General features: G+C 45.1%; 1 protein-coding gene across 1 annotated transcript in view; it reads right to left on the bottom strand.

The window, feature by feature from the left end:
• The window catches only part of LRRC56 (leucine rich repeat containing 56), a 121,016-nt gene that overhangs the window by 82,626 nt on the left and 17,667 nt on the right, over window positions 1–20,723 (bottom strand). Inside the window, exon 2 of the mRNA XM_090034920.1 lies at window positions 16,782–16,948. Within this exon, the coding sequence (XP_089891046.1) occupies window positions 16,782–16,937 (156 nt within the window). The 5' untranslated portion in view covers window positions 16,938–16,948. The remainder of the gene's footprint in view (window positions 1–16,781; window positions 16,949–20,723) is intronic.

Raw genomic sequence — 20,723 nt, 5'->3', positions numbered from 1 at the left:
TCCAGCCAGAGTTTATGTAATTGCTGCTCCTTGCTAAGATGTAAGGTCTTACCAAGTGTTAAATAAACTGAATTTTTAAACAGTAGATTTAAGGGGGTTGTTTCTAATCACGTTTGTAGACTTCGTTGTGCTCCCTCCCTAGATTTTATTAGACAAGGGAGATGAAGATGTGAGGTGGCAGCCTGAAACACATCACATGTACTCAGAACCTCAACACCCAGGGGGGAACCCTCACACTTGTCTCACACAGAAACAGTTCAGCTCCCACAGAGGAAGATCATTTGCTCCAATTACAAATGATTTTATCTTCAAAAATTCCTCACAACAAGATACATTTAGCTGTGTTGCACCAAAAGAGCCAACCCAACAGATGATACTGTTGTATGGCATGCTAGTCCAGGGCTAGATGCCACCCTGCATCCCAAAAGAGTAAGATTAACTCAATTAGCTTAAAAAACTCAACTCCTTTAGCCCTTCTGGTACTACAGTCAAGGTTTGGACACACACCTTTACACTGGTGTAATTTATATCACTTTTGTTCATCAGTGTAAATTAAACCAGGAACTATAGCGGACAGAGGACCTGCTACTTCAGCATAGCTGCTTGCAGTTGGTGCTCTAAAAGAGCCTTTCCAAAAGTAGCAGAGGAAAAATTAATAGCCATTTTACTTATAGTGCTGGGATAGGTCTGGGGATACAATGCCAGAGTAGTTTTACCTCTGTTTTTTACCAGGGCAATTCCATATCACATGTCTGTTATTTGTCTACACCAATGTAAAGTCTGATTGAACTGATGTAAATGTGCTGTGTCTCTTTAATGAGAAGAGACTGTAGCAAATCAAAGAAGAAAGGGGCCCTACAAACTCACCAGATCACAGAGATCTGCAAAAAAAAACAAAAAACAAGGTAAACTCCTTTCAGGGGTGTCTTGCCTCCCCTCTGCACAGCTGCCCCAACCTCTATCCCCAGTGCACCAGCATGGCTCTCTTATGTGCTGTTATTGCTCCCCTCCCTTCTGCCCAGTATCCATTTAATGTTAGAGTTGATACAGTTAGCATCATTAGCTCCTGTTCAGATTTCAGATCAGAAAGCCCATTCAGATTTCCACTCTTGGTATCCTGAGGGAAGTTTACACAAAAAGCATCATTAGCCCATGGTGCTAAGCCACGTATGTAAAACCATGCAGAGGAAACAGAAAGCGTGCTACAGGACTGAAAGTGGGATAAAAGGAACATACCGGGCATCTGTGAGTATTCCTGTCTGTCTTATTTAATATATGCTTATGAGTTCTAGTTTTTTGTATGAGACTCTTCAAAATACTTTAACTGTTTGGCTCCCAGTCCTTCCCTCCAGCTGCCAAGCTTCTTCTGTCTGGCAATGTTTCACTAAGGTTATAAACAGATGTCACATTTGTTGCAAGACTGGTGCCCCAACTTGTTCTGCAATGGAGAAGTCACAGGATTGGCCTGTCTACACATCATCCTTCAAAGTGAGTTTAAGAACGACTGAATGCACCGACACCACTCCTCTGCCAGCAGGCCGCCAAAGAAAGCACACACATCCCAGAATGCCTGGTGCTAGTCAAGAGTCCACTTTCCCCCGGTTCTGCTACTACTGAGTAAAGCACTCACTGGTTGTTCAAATTGTGGGTGCATCCAGAGGGAGTGCAGGGGTGCAGTTGCACCCCCTTTGATTCCTGCTCTACCCAAACTTTAAAACCAACTGCTTGTGGGGGACTCACTTAGGGATTCAGTTGACTTAATGGCTCACTAATCAACCTGATTCCTCCTGATGTCTCTGAGAGATGCGCTCCAGCTTGAATGGGAGAGAAGGCAGAGCATCACCGTCTTAAACCTGGACCTGGAGAAGGCCTACAATAGAGTGTCCCATCAGTTCCTGTTCCAGATGCTGGAGCGGATGGAAGTCCCCTCAACCTTTGTCGGAGGGATCAGGATCCTCTACACAGAAGTGAGCAGTGGAGTGCAGATCAACGGCTCCCAGACCACCCAGATTGCGGTGGAGTTGGGGTCCAGCAGGACTCCCCACTCTCCCCGGTCCTGTTCATTTGCACCATTGAGCCCCTGGCCCAGCACCTGAGCCAGGACCCAGGGATCCATGGAGTCCACATTCCGGGAAGCAACAACCAGGAGGTCCTGGCCTACATTGATGATTTGAACATCCTGTGCCAGAACAGGGGATTGGTCAAGGGAGCCCTAGCATACACGCAGGTGTACAAGGCAGTGGCAGGGGCCAAGCTCAGTGTGAGCAAGAGTACCTGCCTGGCCATGGGCGAAGTCAGGGACCTGGAGTCCCTGGGGGTCTCTGTCCCCTGCGAGGAGGTCAGGATCCTGGGGATAGACTTCAACCCACAGCTGAGCAGCAGGACAGCATGGGAGAAGACAGAGGCCAAGATGGGAAAATGTTGCCCAGAAGACCCTGTACAAGGACAAGAGGGCTGGGGACAGGGGCATTCCCATGCCAGACATCCTCCTGTTCCTGTGGGCCAAGTATGCGAGCATTATCTGCAAGATGGTGATGTATGCAGAAGCCAAAACCACTTGCCTTGCTTATCAGGTACTTTACTGGGCACATCCTAAGACACTGGGGGGTATTCACCCTGACTAACCATAGACCATGGATCGTGGGCGCACCATGTACAGCCTGCAGAACACAGGCCTGGCAACCATAAGAAGCCACAGGAAGATCCAGGAGACGGTGAGACTGAGGGACACCACATCGCCTGTGGACCTGCTCCCGGGCAACGCATGCCAGGCCATGTGGGAGCATATCCACCACAAGGAGCTGTGAAAAGATCACAAGGACCTGAACTGGCTCATAGCCCACCAAGCTCTACCAGTGAGGGCCTCGAGACATAGAGGGGGCAGTTGGGGAGACCCGGCTGCCCGTGGCCCAACTTCCATGGGGCCACCGAGACAATCGAGCACCTCCTCTGGCTCTGAACCTGCGCCAAGGAGGTATGGAAAGGGGTGAAACAGCTCTGTGAAGCAGTGAATGGCATCAGCCAGCTAACCAGCAAAGCAGCGCTGTACGGACACCTCTCCAAACATCAGCAGAACCCATCACCCTGTTTCGACCAGTTTGCGTCAGCATCAGGAGTGCCTTGTGGAAGGCCAGGAACCTCCTGCTGTACAGACAAATGGGCATAGAGGTAGAGGGCTATGTGAAAATGGTGCTGAGCGAACTCCAGACCTACTAGCAGAAATCAGTAGCAGAGGATAGAGAAGACGCAGCCAATGTCACCTGGCACAGAGACACGTGGCACAGGGTCATCCAACCCCTCCCCTCCCCCACCCGAGTGAAGAAGAGGGCAAAGTCAGTGAAGAGAGGAAGGGACAAGCAGAACAGAGGACAGCGACAGCAACCCGCAGCAGCAGCGGATCCTCCGGCGGGAGTTGAAGCAACAACGACGGAGAGGGTACTTGAACTGAGTAGGTGACCCCACGAGTGGGGCAGGGGTGAAAAGGAAGTGTAGTCAGATCTGAGGGACCAGGATGGACTTAATTGTTTGGTGTGTGTTGCGCGTGTTGTGGATATTGTAACAGTTTAGGGTGGCCAGCAGGCCTTTGTACAGGTGTGCGGGTGCACGGGTGCGGTTTTTGTAATGGGAAAGGCTCCTCTCCCAGCCACATGCACCGCCCACCTGCAATATAGGCAGGCCAGCTCTTGCCTTTGTCATGGACAGCACAAGTAGTTAAATCTCTTCCCTGCACGTATGGCACAGGCACCCTGGTTCACTGGCTGCACATGGAGCACAAGCACTCAGTCCCATCTTGCTGTGCTGTCCTGCCCCAGGAGTGAAGCTGGAGTACAGAGAAAGTAGAAGTTGGAGTACGGAGCCCAAAGAACCCAGCTGCCATGACAGGGGCAACAATGGGGTAGCAGAGAGAGGGCAATGGTGTTCAGGCAGGAACCTCTAGCCTGCACGTTAACCATTTAGGGGATATATGCAACCTGTGGGCCCCCAGTTGGACAGCCTTGCTGTAGGGGAAATTCCTATTACACACTCATTCTTCCTGAAACACCAGAGTCTGAAGGGTCTCCCATGTCACAGCAAGAACTGCGTAGTCAGAAAAAGAGAAGAGATGAGGGAGGGACATGATGACTGTGTTAAAAAAATGAAAATTATACTGACCACTTATCAGCCTCTTTCTTCTGGATGCTGTTGCATAACATAAGAACTTTGGGGCATTCAACAAATTAAAAGAGAAAATTTAATAAATCCATCTTTGCACAGTACACAGCCAACCTACTTAAAAACCCCCAGTGAGTACTGCAATAGGATTGCACCCCTGGGGTGGCCATGTCACCCCCTGGTGTCCAAGCACTTCCTACTCAGGCTCCCTAGATACTCTTCCTTTTCTCCCACCTTGCCCACCTTGAAGCCACCAACTAATGTATAGAAAAGGAGACTACCCCCAAACCCCAGGGTGTTCCCTTGCCCTTCTTTTTACCACTCTTGGACCCTGCAGTTGAGAGCTAAGTGAGCCTTCCAGCCCATCATGATGTTACTCATCATCACTTCATTAGGCCACTTCTACTTGTTGAGGTGTCCACTTTTCAGCTTCACCCCCTCTTATCTATCTGGGTGGCTTCCAGCTTAGGTCCACTATGTTGACTCTGGCTTCTGTGCCCCAGACCCAATCTTACCCCTTGGACACTGGGTCCCTGACCCTTGTCTCTGCCCATCTTGGAATGGAATAGCTTGTGCCCTGCTGCGGCAGGACCCAAGCCTCATGCCTTCCTGGCACGCCAGGACCTATGGTCCTGTTAGCACCCCAAAGCCAATCTATGGCAGGACCCAAATCAACTAAGCACTCCTTGGGCACCAATAGGACCTCCACATCTCCCCTTTTTAATCACATCCAGTTTTGATGGGTCCACCATGAACTGAAATATAAGCCTTCTCGCTGTAACAAAACTCTACACTCATTGGCTATACTGAACTCTCTTTATCCTGCATCCTGACTCCCTGCAAGCCTTCTCCTCCTTACCTGTAGTTCCCCATAGCAGCAATCTCCATGACCGTAGCGCTGTCATGGCCCTCTGGTTACAGAAGTCTTCACCCTTTGGCCTCCCAGGGCCAACTACCCTCTTGGCTTAGGCTCTGGGCTTATGTGTCTCCCAAGCCCTGTCTCCTTCCAGGCAGGTGTCCTATTAGCTGGTCTGACCACAGGGCTACTTATTAACTGCTGCCTTGCTGACTACCTTTGTTTCACAAAAGTTCTTCCCTTAAAGGGCTCCTTCCGTTTCCTTGTAACAGGGTAAGAATTCCCGGTTACAGGTTATTAACAGAAGTAAAGGTCCAGGACTCTGGGAATGATCTTAAGCTAAATCAGGGATGTATTTGGTACAGTTGGAGTTAGGAAGTGTGTATAACAGTGGTACACAGCCACTTTGGCAGCTCTTCATTTGAAGGGCCAATCAGGGTCTGGGATGGCTTTTGGCTTTCTTGAGACAGCCTCAAGGCTGTTCTAAATGCTGGGTGTGTCTACATGTCCATTAGATCTGGGAGCAGTTTACTCATGAGTAAACTACTCTTGAGTAAATGATCCTAGGTAGGAGTATACATGTATAGGGAACCAGGAGCAGATTTGCTGTTAATGACAGTAAACTGTTCTCATTTCCTGGGGGCCTGCAATGGGCCTCTGCTGCCACCAGGGGGAGCTCTAGCACCCACACCCCTCCCCTTTGGTAGCCTAAATGCTGGTAGGGAGCACTGGGCCAGGAGAGGGCTGGGACATTGCTCCTTGCCCCTGGGGCACTGCAAACTGCTGGGGCCGGGACAATGTCCCCCTACCCTGATAGCTTCCCAGCCTTCCTGACCAGGCAGGGGACTTAGAAAGATCTGCAGGGGAGGGGCAGGGAGGGGCAGGTCCTAGCCCCCTGCCCCAATCCACTGGTGGGGCAGCTAGCAGCAAGCCCCCGGAGGAGCGTGGATTCACTTAATGTTACTCTATAGCTGATAATTTATTGCTTCCCAAAACTGAATTTATTAGAACATTATAACTGAGAATTTAGAAAAATTCCAAGTCAGGGAATTCTCAGATAAGATGCCAACACCAAATTTCCTCTCTTCTCCATAAATAGTACATTTTTAATGTACCAACAGCATGGTGATACCTACTATTATAGTCTTAACCTTAATTTTCCCATATTTCACCTGTGGAGAGCAACATACTCAGCCATCTCCCATTCTTCCCTCCAGTTCATGATTAGAGGTTCATAGAAAAATAGGAAAGTGAGGCTGGAAGGGACCTCACAAGGTCATCTAGTTCAGCCCTCTGCTCAAGACAAAACCATCCCTGTCTAAATCATCCAAGCCCAGTGTCACCCTAAAAATGCTCTTTAAAAAAGGTTACCCACGTCTCTTGCCCATGATGAAAAGGGATTTTCCTGGACTTACATGGAGGTTAGGTACAGGTACTGGTGGCAGATTCTAGGATGGTAATGGAATCTTACATGAAAGCTTCTTTCCTCTCATCATTTATGAGAGGGTATGAGTCATGCAAACTGCTTGGCAATCACAGGCCTGTACCATACCCTTCCTCTTCCCCCAGCAGATTAGTTTGCAGGCTTGGGGCCCAAATACTTAACAACAGCCTAGTGTTTTTATATATATATATTAAAGGCCTGATCCTGAAAAAATCCTTACAATGGATACCAATGCCTCTGACTTAAAAGGGAATTTAGGAGACTTAGGATCTACTAAGAGGTGCTACACAGCATCCAAAGTCAGGTCCTACCTTTTCTATAAGAGGAATTCATTTCTTAGTTTCAACCATCTAACTGTTTTGCCAGATGGGGTGAGAAACAGATGCACATTTTATCTCATTTTTTTATTTTTAAGGATCTCCCTTCCTATAGGCTGGAATACCAAAAGGATCTTACTTCTTACTTCTATGTCATACTTTTTTAACTTGTGTATCTACCAAGAGCTTAAGGTGGCAATGGCATCACACTGAGATGACAAATTTGAAACATAACAATTTTTTAAATTTTATATAACTAAGCTGACAGGAATGTATAAAAATAAAAAGCTGATGTATGTAAAAAACCAAGATTTTTGTCTGAATATTTTAACCCAACAAGTTGTTGGAACCATTCTGATAATCACCCTAATATGATTATTTAACAGCATTAAAAATACAGGTAAAACACAACAAAGGAAAAGTCTGGAAACCAAACAGGTCCTGAAGGAGGGGTTCTCTCCCCATAGTGTTAGTTATATAAGCTTCTACATCTATAGCAAGCAACAGAAAAGAAAAGTGAATCCCCTCCATTCTCTAAACCTTCAAGACACTGGTAATAGTTTTGTATGATTTTGCACTTGTTTGCTCCTTCTGTGGCTTTCTGTCAAATTTGTTTAGTTTAAAATGCAGAGGCAAACTCTCTGCCAAGGAAAAAAGGAAATGGGTTAGTCAGTTCACTAAGAATCCAATCTGTAATTCCAGGACCCTTCAGTGTTTTCCCTTACCCCTGAGGACAAGCACATACCACTTGAAATGCACCCAGAACTCCTCAGCAACATAACTGAACACCACTTCTGAACATGTGTTTGCCATCATACAGAGTAAAGTGCTGCTGCAATTTCTCAAGCAAGGTAGCAGAACAAGACCCATCACCATCTAGCCATGAAAAATGCTTCATTTCTGCTCAAAAGATCATGCGCGCACACCCTGATCATGTCAAAAGTTCAGAGGAGGACTTTATTATTTTGGATGACATGAGATACATGGAAGATCATTTGACCTTGTGAAAGGAGCTTACTCTGCAAAAAAGGAGGCCTTATGTGGACATCAAGAAGAACACAGTACCTGTGAAAACTGTAAATCAAATCAGTGACTCAAACCAGATGCGATGTTACTTTCAATACAATCATAGTTAGTAGGACATCTACATCATTGTCCCAACAAAACAAAGTGCGACCCTTTATTTCAAAATATTTCCTACAGATAGTGTGCTTGCGGAACAAACAGAGAATACAGAGGGATTTCGTTATTTTAGTAACAACAGATAACACAGCAGCAGAAATAAAAGTAATAGGGAAAGTAGTGTGACATGAACAGGTTGAGAAAAAAAGGATTAACCAAACAAAAGCCTGTCAATACTATGAAGATAAAGCTATACAACAACAGAATAATATTGCTGCTAATATATGAAGCAGAGACTTGATAATTGCTGCTTTGGCAAAACTATACACGTTTGACTCTCTGTGCCCATGAAAAGCAGGAAGATTGAAGTGAATGGCAATGGTTTCAGATATAAAAATTGGAAAGAAACAAGAAAGACACCAGTAAATAAGTTCCTATAGAACAAGCAGTTAATTTGTGTAGCAAGAACAGAGGTATGCAAAATGACAAAACAGGCATTAGACTAGAAGTTGAAGGGGAAAAGATGCTGTGAAAGACTACGAACTTTGTGAAGCTGAACCACTAACAAAGATAAAAAGTGAGCTGGGGATCAGTTTCAAGGACAGAAAAGAAGGGGCAAAGGACTGCAGTTATGGAGAAGGTGTCTGTCTGTTTTACCACCACAGGACTTAAGAAGAAATACGACAGAATAAGAAAATAATCAATTTGGGCAAAATTCACCCCTCTTTGTGGGCAACAAAATCTTTCAAAGGGACAAAGCAATAAAAATATGATACATATTTGAGAATCTTCAGTAACAGGACTTCTACTGAAATCCTTAATCTGAAACAAATTTTCCATAAAAGATTTCACACATTTCAAGCTAAAACTAATAAGAGTATCAAAATTATGGTTTATATATGACTTACGAGGACAGGCTGAGGGAATTGGGCTTATTTAGTCTAAAGAAGAGAAGACTGAGGGGGAATTGAATAGCAGCCTTCAACTACCTGAAGTGGGGTACAAAAGAGGATGCAGCTAGACGGTTCTCAGTGGTGGCAGATGACAAAACAAAGAGCAATGGTCTCAAATTGCAGCAAGGGAAGTTTAGGTTAGATATTAATAGAGGTGCACTAATACATCAGTTCATATTGTATCAGCACAAATAAAAGCAAAATTGACGTTATCAGCAATTGACTTTTTTGGCTGATGTGGCCGATAATTTTGCCGATAAATGCTACATGCACGTGTGCAGCCCGCAGCTTCGAGAGCAACATCCGGCTGGTAAGTCTGTGGGGAGAAAAGGGGAGGGAGGTGGGAAGGGACGGAGTGGGGCAAATAGAGGCCCCTGCGGTGAAGGAGGGAGTGGGGTTGGGGCAGGGGCAGGTGCAGGACAGAGCCACAGGAGGGGTGGCTCCTGCTGCTAGTGCACCCTGGGGAAGGCACAGAGGGGCACATGATCCCCAGATCTGTGTGTGGGGCAAGGGCAGGCTTCTGCTGCAGGCTGGGGTCGGGGGCAGCACCAGCCGTCTTTTGTATAGGGTGAAGAGATCCAGATCTCTCAACCTCCCCTTGTAGGGTCTTTCATGGAGGCCACTAATCATGCGAGTAGCCCTCCTCTGAACCCTCTCCAGATCCTCTGTGTCCCTCTTGAAGTGCAGCACCCAAAACTGGACATACTACTCCAACTGCGGCCTGACTAATGCCGCATAGCAAGGGGACATCACCTCCCTCGATCTGTTGGTCATGCATCTGCTAATACACAACAAGGTGCGATTGGCTTTGCTGATGGCCTCATTACACTGATGGCTCATATTCATCTTGGAGTCAGCTATGACTTCAAGATCTCTCTCAGCTTCTGAGCTGCTGAGGAGGACATACCCCAACCTGTAAGTGTGCTGGGGATTCCTCCTTCTTAGGTGGAGTACCTTACATTTATCTTTGTTGAATTGCATCCTACTACATTCTACCCATTGATCTAACCTGTTCAGGTCAGCCCGTATCTGCTCCCTGCCCTCTGGTGTATTAACTTTGCCCCATAATCTGGTATCATCTGCAAACTTGGAGAGGGTGCTTACCACACCTTTATCCAAATCACTAACAAAGATATTAGATAACACCAGCCCAAGGATCCCACTGCCCACTTCCTTCCACACTGAGAATGACCCATCAACCACCACTCTCTGGGTGCGGTTCCTAAACCAGTTAGCCACCCACCTAACTGTGCAGGCATCCACTCCACAGCCCATTAGCTTCCCTATGAGAATAGGGTGTGAAACTGTGTTGAAGGCCTTCCTAAAACCCAGGTAGATGACATTGGCCTTGTTAATAATCAGCCAAAAAAATCTGTATTGGTGCACCCCTAGATATTAGGAAGAATTTTCTCACTAGGAGGGTAGCCAGGCACTGAAACAGATTACCCAGAGAGGTGGTGGAATCTCCATCCTTGGAGGTTTTCAGTACCCATCTTGACAAAGCTTTGGCTGTGATGATCTAGTTAGGGATGGTACTGCTTTAAGCAGGGGGTTAGACTAGACAACCCCTTCCACCCCTAATTTTCTGAGTCCATGATTATACCAGGAAGATAACACCAGTATTCTTAATGCAGTAGTACCTACACATACCAAAAATCAGATGCAAATCTGGAACACCCTGAAAAGTTGACAATCAAAAATGAAGGCCCTGATCCTGAAATATCATGCAATCTCATTATAACAACTCCTGTTTATAACAACTCCCTGATTTTAACAATCCCAATAGCAAGAGCCAATGTTTTCAGAGTTATGATGCAGCAAATTGACAAACCTTAACACACCCTCTTTTAATAAACTTTTCTCCCAATCCCATGAGGTTCAGCATAATGAGGCTGGTCTGTATTTCCTGTCCAGCTAACTATGCCTGCACACACATTCTCACTGACCTGAGTGAGAACTCATGCAAGTAAATTTGTTTCATGATCAGGAACTAAGACTCCTGATTTTGCACCTTGTAGTATCTACACAGAAACTCAGTCATGGCCGGAGCTCAATGGAATACCTTAAAGGTACAAAAAATTGCCGTCACACAGAATTTTCAGGGGTGCGAATGTATCTTCTTGTGCATGTTTCACTGGTTATTCAATTTCCTTTTTGAAAGGGATAACACCTAAAGTGTTCACAAGAAGAGATAAAGTAAGGAAGATGTTGTAATTGTTTGAATTAAAAAAGAAAACTTACAAAACCACATGATAATTAATGACAAAGTTGAGATTTTTTTAAATCCCCACATTAGGGTATGTTTCAGATTGTGTTTGAGCAGTTGCTCTATTTTTACATTTGAAAAAGCAGAGGAAGTAACTTTATGGAAGCAGCTGTTTCAACTTGATCAAGGTAAAGGTCAAAGAATAGATAAATTAGATGTGTTATTAAAACAAGCTGTAAACATTGTTAATGTTTCCTTGACAATGTCATATCATTTCTCCTTTGAACAGGAAGTGTATTCCAACAATGCCAACACAAAAGTCAGCTTCCAGGGCAAATAAATAACCACATGCAGTATAAATTAGTTAGACAAAATGCATTTATTACTATTCTTTTAAGTAAGCCTCACTATCAAATTTAACACATGCAGTTTTGAAGTGCTGATATGTAATCAAATCATTTAGGGCATAGACACAAAGCAAACTGCTTTTTCTTCATTAAAAGACAGGCATTTTGGCTTGGTAGAAACACAGTTGTCAGTACAACAAACAAATGTTCAAGGAATTTTCAACTGGTAGAAATGATAACAGTGCTGCCTTATCAAAGGTCTTCACATCATAATTTATTACTTCTTCTCATGTCCTTGTCATAAACTAGATGTTTTTCCAGAATTGTGCACAAGTGATGGCTCTTTCCATTGCTGTAGCAAGGCCTTCCTTCATACAGGTCTCACCAAAGAGTTGACAAAGAGCATGTGCTCCGTAGGCTGCACTTTGTCATACTCGCATAGATTCATATCATTAGTGTAGACCCATCTGATCATGCTTGTTTTTGACCTTCCAGTTTGTGTACAGAGGCGATTCAGGCATTGCCCTATTGGCCAATCTAGATCCACCCCATTTGGAAGGTCATTCTGGGTTCCAGGTCCATTTCAGAGCACCTGATTGCACATAATCTTTCCTTCCATAACCTCAGTCATGCCCTGTCAGTCATTGTGTCCGACAGTGCAACACTGGTTGCAAAACTCTTTCATGTTCTAAGCTGTTTAGGTACTTCTGTGTAATCATAGAGTAGATGCCTGGGATCTTTCATCTGTCATGATCTTTCTTTTTGACCCACTATCTTTCTTCTGATATCAGGTGTTGCAACAATGCTGGCCAGTAAGTACAGTCTATCCTTTGGTGTTGGCTTTAGACATCTTGTTATTTCATGACAGCTGTCTTTTAGAACTGGGTCTATTTTCTTGGCTTGAACTGACTGTTCCCATACTGGACATGTATACTCTTCAGTGGGGTAAAATAAGACAATAGCAGTGGTTTGTAATGTAGCTGGGTTCACCCCCCACTTTGAGGTAACCAACTTTTAAAGTATGTTGTTGCAAGCACTGACTTTCCCTTTTGTCTTCTCTACATGTGCTTTGAAGGTAATGTATTACTGACTAGATAGCAACTATGTCTTTGGAAAAAGAAAGGTTTTATGAAGGCTAATGTAATGTCTAAGGGCTCTACCCAATGCTTTCTGAAGTTCATGGTAACTGCTTCAATTCCTGCAATTGCTTTTGGCTCAGAACCTAAAGTTGTTGTTACATGTTCACTTAAATATGTGTTAAGGGCCCTTAAACCAGGAGTGTCCACACATTATGGCAGGAAAAATGCTAAAAGCCCTCAGAGCAGCTCAGAGATCATCCTGTTGCATCAAGAATTATCTCTAATTATTTTGGGGCAGCTTGGGCCATGGAACTGCTACACAGGCCAAAAAACAGTTGAGAGCAGTCCTCCAATATCCCAAGAGGCACTGCTCCCAGGTGCTCTATCTTCCCTCAAAGTGACAGCACATAAAGGTATGAATCTCCCCCATTCTGGGCTCTTACTGGCCCCTGAGGCTCCTTCTGTCTCCCTCCCACCATGCCACCAAGCTTCCCTCTGCCCCTTGGGCACACCCAGGCCCTCACAGCTCACCCCCACCCCCCATGTCTCCCAGTGCAGCTGTCGCTGCCGGCACTATCCTAGGGGAACAGACGGGGAAGGGGAACCCACATGCTTAGCCACCACCACTGCACTGCTTCTGCTCTTCAGGTTCAGCCCAGCCCCAAATGTGGCAGTGATGGCACCAGATGGGTTCCTCTTCCCTGCTTGCTCTGGCTAGACAGTGTCAAAAGCTGCAGGTGAGCCGGGAGCTTCCAGGGCGGATGGGAGGCAGTGAGCAGGGATCTGGGGCGAGGGGCAGGGTGCAGGAGGCACAGCAGAACCTATCTGGGCTGGTAGGCAGGACAGGCAGTGTGGTGGTCCCAATCTGGGAGTGGGGGGCACCGTCCAACTCTGCTCCTGCTAGTCTGAATCAGGTCTGTCCCACACCCCGCCACACCTGAGATCCCTGCTCACCACCACCACCCCTAGAAACCCCCAGGTCACTTGCAGCTCCTGCCACTGTCCCAGTAGAACAAACAGAGAAGGAGAATCTGACTAAGATCACCGCCACTTTCTTGGGCCAGACTCAGCCTGGAAAGCATCAGAGGCCCAGAGATGGCAACAGCAGTGCAGGTGAGCCAGGGGACACAGGGAGCAGGGGTGGGAGATAAGAATCTCCTATTCCCAGCCCTGCAACTGTGCAGCTAGGGCTGGAAGATCAGAATCTCCAAGCCCGGGCCCCATAATTGCGATCATGGAGCGGAGGCTGGGGGCTCCGTGCTGCCAGGGTAAGGGGACATTGTTCCTGCCCGGGTTCTCGTGGTGGAGCCTACCCCAGCAGCAGGCAGCTCCTGGGGGCAGAGAGCAATGTCCCAGCCCCCGCCATAACACAGCTATCTCCTTGCCCCATGCTCCCTGCCAGCCCCTGGGCTAAAACCCAGGGGGAGCCTAGAACTCCCCCTGGCTGGTGCAGGGGGCTGGTGCAGGACCAGCAGGGGCAAGAGCAGACTGCTGCCATGAACAGCAAATCTGGTCCTGTGTCCCTGCATGTGTAGATGCCTGCCCGGAGTACATTTACTCTAGAGTAAATTACTCTATAGGAAACCTAACCCAGAGCATTTGCATGTGTACACATACCCAGGGAGTGGTATATTTTCCTGCATCTAATGTCTTGTACATGATATATTCTTCGCTGTATAAAAGAAAAAGATAAATGTTTGACCTTTCTTTTCTTTTCAGCTGAGTTTGAGTAGCTACTTAAAAACGATGCCCTGAATGTAACAACCTTTTGCTTTCAATATTACCACTACCAGATCCTCTGTTGTTACTGCTTTGTCAGTCTCCATTGCTGCTTTTTCCAATTACCGTCCTGTAACAGGGAGCCTGGGGCTCCTGTTACTTTACAGAGAGTAACTATAACCAGTAGAATCCAGACAGCTGAATACAGGCCAGCTACAAGAGGGAAGGCAGCAAAGAAACAGTGCTGCCTAAACAGGGAGCTGCCCATTAGAGTGAATGGTCACACAGCATCCTGGTCAGGAGAACCCTGCCTAGGGTGAGTTGGCTTGAAGGGAACAGGGATCATGGGATGAGATGCCATGATTACTTATTTCTCACTTCTAGGCAATAGGTTAGTAGGGCCAAGCTGAATTGGAGCAGCCAGGCAGACATAAGCTGACATGGAAACCAGCCCTCCAGCCCTGAAAAAAAATACCTGCAGGTGACTGAGGCACTAACTGACCAGAAGGTACAGGGCTTGGGAAGGATATAAACCCAGAGTCTGAACCAGAAAGGCACTCTAACCCTGCAAGCCATGAGGAGAGGAGCTCCTGGTCAGGAAGACTACAGAAGGATGCCTAGCTGACTTCTGAGCTGCTCTAAGGACTGCCAGAAGGACACTGGTGACTTACAGAGATACAACCCAGGTTAAGGGGGAGCCTCACTGCCCTGGCGGTAAGCTACTGTTGATGTTTGGACTTAGAGTGGGTTCAGTCTGTGCTGTAGCCAGCAGGCTTATTCTTTGGTTGCAGCTGATACCAGTAGTTTGGGTATGAACCCAGAAGAAATAAGACACTTGGGCAATGCACTTTGGGCCTTCATCAGCATCCCAAAAGATTCTGCATTTAATAAGAACTGGGTAAATCCTGTGCAATGAAATTAATGGTTTCTTCACAAAGGATTTTAATGTATCCTTCATTTACAAGGGGCTTGCACCTTCATTTACAAAGGGAGTCTCTCCCACGCAGCCCTCAAGTGCGTGCGCTTAGCATGCCACAGAGTCTGCTCCACCTGCCTGGGCATTTGCTTGTCTCCTCCCCATGGAGAACTCCAACACTCGCCTGCCATGCCTTTGATGTTGAGTTCAGTAGTGGTGTTCCCCTTGGTGAAGGAAGGACACACTAGGAGGCGTCGCCGGCAGATGCTCCAGGGGCTTCACCTCTCCTAGACCCCTCCCATGCGCCAGCCTGTTGGAAGAGTCAGATGTTGGTCAGTCTGACCCTTTCTTTGGCATCCCTGATCTCGCACTCCGAGCTTGGAGGTCCAGTGCCGTGATGACTTGGTGGCTGCTTCTTTCCTATTGGCCCTGGTCCGTGGCTCTTCTGCCATGCACCTGGCATCAGTTCAATACCTTCTTGCGTACCGTGTCAACCCTATGATGTCAGGAGTCCCTAAGGGACCACGGGGTACTCAGCCCCCAACATTAATCCTCTGGCCTTTTCCCCAGCCTACAGGGCCTCAAAAGGAACAAAAAGAATGGTGAACAACTTAAACTTCAGGGAGGGCCTGGGGCTTCCTCCCTACTCACACTCCTGCGACGAAAGGCACTGATTGTCCCTCAGCGCAATCCCAGGTTCCAGTTCACTCCCCGGGCCCAGTGCTGGGTATTTCTCTGACGGGGAATAGAACCCCTGCTGGGTCCTCTCTCAGGCTCTCCCCTCGGGATCAGGAGGTTTCCTGACTGGCCCAAGAAGGGGGCTCACAGCCTCCTCTCTGCTGCATTACCCCAGCCTTTTCCCCACCATCGGCTTTTAACACAGTCAGGCGGCGTCTCCTAATGACATCATCCTCCCATGCCCATTCCAGCCATATAGAAAAGTGGGTGATGAACTGCGCAGGCGGTTTGTTCCCCACCTGCTCATCTTGGATTGTCACTTCTGAAAAAGGTAAGTTCACTCCGCTTGTGGGGCTGTTTTTCTGGGGTTGCAGTGGACTATCCCTACCGTGGCCCCAACTGTGGGATAGGGGTTTCTGCCCCTCTTTTTGTCCCCCTGGGACAGGGCTGCACCAAGATTATTTTCTGTAGTCAAAAAGCAGAATGACTTTCAAATAGGCTTTGAAACTTAGACATTTTGACAAATATAGAAAGTATTTAAAATACTTGCAGGACTTTATAATTGGCTCCGCACATTAGCATATAGGCAAAAGAGTGGAGTGGCAAGATTTCACTACAGTCAGGAGTAAGACTGGCATTTTTGAGGTATGTTTTCAATTTTTAGAGCATGCTAGAATTCAGTACACTTTAGAAAGGCTTAAATAGATCTTGTTTGTTAGTTTGGCATTGTTATATGCATATACTTTATACTGAACTAGCGAGGCTGGTAATAAACAGATACATATTGTCAGAGCTGTATATGAAACTGGGTAAGAGGTAGTTGTTAAAGTAGTTGTTTTCTTAAAACAGAAGTCACTTTACACGCAATTCTAGTTGTCAGTTATGTCATTGTGTGCCTTCTTGATGAGAATGACTACGAAGGAAGAAAATTGTGGCCATTTATATGCTGGTTTACTCCTTCAGCTGTTTTAAAACAATTGGAATCTACTCACCAATTTACTGAGGGAAAGGTATTCATCCATAAATAACTCTCCATCATCTTTAATCAATGGACAGGGATTCAGAAGACCTTGCCAACCCATGTCAGTCACTCGAATTGTGGCTGAACCTGGACGAGGGATTCTGCCAGTGTTCCAATTCAGTTCCATCTCAGCATCGCCTAAACATTAAAGAACAAGAATTAGTTTTCTTTTTTTCATATTTACTATGTACTCTTAGCAAAGGTTACTCTGACTTGCCCTCAGAGTTAGCAGGAGTGCCACCAGGCAGTACAAATGATTAAACACACAAACTAAGGGGATGATAGAGTAACACCCTAATCATAACCTCACTTTATATATTCTTCATTTCTCTGCTCTCTTGTCTCATGCACATTAAATTTGGACTGTAACTGTCTTGGGGAAAAGATAGTTTTGTGGCTCATGGAGCAGAACCAAACTTGATCACTCTAGGAGTCTACAGTTTCCCCTCACTTCCACTTTGGCACATTTGAAAACAAACTGGATTGGACACTTTGTCTTCTACAGTCTATATAAAATGCTATGCATACCTATGGATCTATGAAAATAAAAAAATAAATACACAATACAAATTGTAGAAGATCATCTCTCCCCCCACTATACTCGTCTCCCTTCTTCAGTGTCAAGGCAGCTTTTTGCCTACACCTTTATCCTGCCCAATCCTTCTGAAGATTATAAGTGGCATGCAGAATAGCTCTGATGCAGCTCATACTGCCAGACTATGGGCAAGAACAGTGATTCTCAACCAAGGAAGGTGTTGCCAGATCTTCTGAAGGATGGAGATAAGCAGAGAAACTAAGCAGATAAGTAAAGATTTAAGTTCAGTCACTACCTAGACAGTTTCCCTCTTTTCCCCAGGGCTCTCTGCAAGGAACTACATTAGTTTTTGAAACTGAGTGCTATTCAATTCATACAAGTTATGGAGGGGTGCTTCAAATCCAGAAAGATAGATAACTATTGCTGTAAAATATTACCTGTAATATGTGGAATAAATGTGAAATGTTAATGTAGGTCAGCCAGAACATGGCTACCAACTCCTACAGCTGGAAACTTTATGTGTGTGTGAACATATCTACCCCCACACACATCAATAATGATGCATATGTGAATATGTAATAACAAACTATGTTTCAAGGGAAGAATGAGATACTGCAGTTTAAGGTGTTATCTAAACTGTTAGTAGTTATCTAAACTGAATCAAAATCAATCAGCCCATTTTTTTCTTTGACAGCTTATAGCAAGTGATGTGAAAATTTGAGTCCCCCGAATTCCAGTTTGCTGGAAAGGATTAAGAGCAACAGGTTTTACTTGAAACAGTGTGGGGCTTTCTGGCTTTACACTGACTTTTTCAGCTACTACTAATCATTTGGCAGCAGATAAGTATCACAGCTGGAAATACTACTGCACAAGGAAATTAACAGAAGGCTACAGACAAAAAACAAATCTTACTCAATGAAGGAACACCTGCAATTTTGCATGTTTTCCTATTGTGAGGCAATGCCTATTGTTAGCACTTGAAAAGTAATGAAATCATCAGGATGATCATAACAACCTGACACACCTTTGTTTATTGGCCGAGATGTGGGTATAGCTATATTCCCACATCAGTAAACAGACTGAATCGGGAGTACCTTCTGATAGGAAAAATAGTTAATTCTCAGCTAGTAAGTAATGTTTAAAGAGATAAAGTGACATTAATACTAAGGTTTAACCCAGTGATTCTCAACCTTTATAGACTTTTCTGTATTTAGCATCTTAAAAAAAACAAATTTATGACTGGAAACACGTTTTAAACAGGTCAGAATATTTTTGACACTCTTGATTTCTATTTGAAATCTCTGGGTTTATCTTGTGACTCATACCCAGCAGTTTACACACTCAGCAGTGCTAACATTGTGCAGCACTCCGTGGCACTCTTAAAAGGATCTCATGGTACCTCACAGTGCTGTAAACCCCAGTTGAGAATCACTAGTTTAAACCAAAGGGACCTCTCACCTCCCTGACCACCGTACGAGTCTTTACCCCCATTGCTAGAAGGGAGATCAGAAACACTGAGTCCTAAATGAAATATAAATTTCATGATTTTCCCCAAAGCACATAAATGAATTACGACACTTAAAATGTCCCCATTTCTCCAAACAGTGTGAAGAAATTAATTTGTCTGTTAACAATACTGAGCCATTGATTATTTCTGAACTTCAGATATGCCCAACACAGATTAAGACAGACAAAGTCTGAACTGTCAGTTTAAAAAAATATGGCTAAAAAACAGCCATATAAAAAATTCTTTGTTGACCAAATCTCTCCACTCAGGATTTTCTAGATTTATGAAGAAAAAGATTAAACTTTGTACCATTCTCACCACCTTTGTACCCAAATCTCTTTTACCCTTACCAGAGAACAACTGAAAGATGAAAATAACAAAGGAAAGCTAGTTTCATTTGGACAAATAACTGTCCGATACCTGACTAGGATTACAGTATCTGTTCTATTAATGCTGGAACACTTGTATGACAGATGAATAAGTAGGACTGCTTTGTTAGATTATTTATAAAGTTAAAAGGCTTATAGTTCCTTTTAATTCAAGCAAGGAAATCACTATCAGGAGAGAGACCTGCCTATTGTATTCATTCTATTTGCTTTTTTTGGACCCATGTGGGTTGAGAGTCAGGAATTATTGATGTGATGCATCAATGCAAAACACAAATGTGATAATGGCTAGAGCACCCAAACAACAGCTCTAAAGAGTTAACCCACTTACATAAAATAAATGATTTATCTCATCCCTTCGGTCCACTGCTATTGCATTTCAAAATGTCCTTTCATCTTTGAAACGTATGTTGATGCAGCACTTACTTAAGATTTGACAAGCAAATCAATTTGTGGTTTAATATCTGAAATAACATTCCCAATTTTATACTTCCTGTTATTGATCTGCAATTCGTAATTATTGTAACCTTGGATTAGTGAGGAGAATGATATTTTCAGTGTAAATTGTATTGGTTAAGACTGAGTTATTGTCAGTACAGAACACAAATCTTGGGTACCCTTCCAACTTTTCAAATCTTTCCCTAAAATATGGGTCATAATGAGGAATAACATTTAAAAAGGGGAATACAGAAGAGACGGCAATGAAGAAATTGTTACAATGAAGTGCAAATCTCACATGGAACATCCAATTAATCTCTAAAGTGAGTGGTAGGATGCAGACACAACTATCACACCTGCCAACTGGTGACATTTTCCATTATGGTAACAAAACTTCCTTTATCCAAGATAGAAGGAAGGGGGAATATAGTGGGACTATAGAAAAGACAGAAAACCATGGAATCTGTGAGCACATTACAGTGCACTGCCACGTGTACAGAAAAACTGTGGAAAGGTATGAGCTACCAGCAACAACTAAAACCACTATCCAAACCTACAGATTTCTTAAAACTGCCACAGAGTTTTCTTTTACCCAAAAGAGAGAACGCCTTCTAAGCTCCTAAACCTGGTATGGATACCCTGGTTACATTGAAATTTATACAATAACATTATGTTCTGAAATAGGTAAGGCTTCTCCTCTGCAACCACCCTCAGGACAATCATTGAAACACAGAAAAGTACTTTAGTTATTGCTGGAGCTCATAACTTTCCACTGTTTTCCTGTACACATGGCAGTGCACTATAATGTTCTCACAGGCTCCGGGAGTGGTGAGAGATGCATGGGTGCTAGCCTATCATGTCCCAGCACCCCAAAACCCCCCAACAATCCCCAGCAGCCATGGAGCACCCTGCCAACCCCATGGGCACACGCCGCATCCCGAGGGTGCCCTCGGAGTCTGAGACCCCTGCTCTGGCACCTGGTTCCAGGCTCATGGGAGCCTCTGGCTCAGGACCTGGCACATTTCCAGGCTCCTGGGACGGGGAGGC

The sequence above is a fragment of the Crocodylus siamensis genome, chromosome 2 (genome assembly GCF_052110815.1).
Source record: "Crocodylus siamensis isolate JL-2025a chromosome 2, ASM5211081v1, whole genome shotgun sequence".
Classification (NCBI taxonomy): Eukaryota; Metazoa; Chordata; order Crocodylia; family Crocodylidae; genus Crocodylus; species Crocodylus siamensis.
This window is presented reverse-complemented; position numbering and strand designations above follow the sequence as displayed.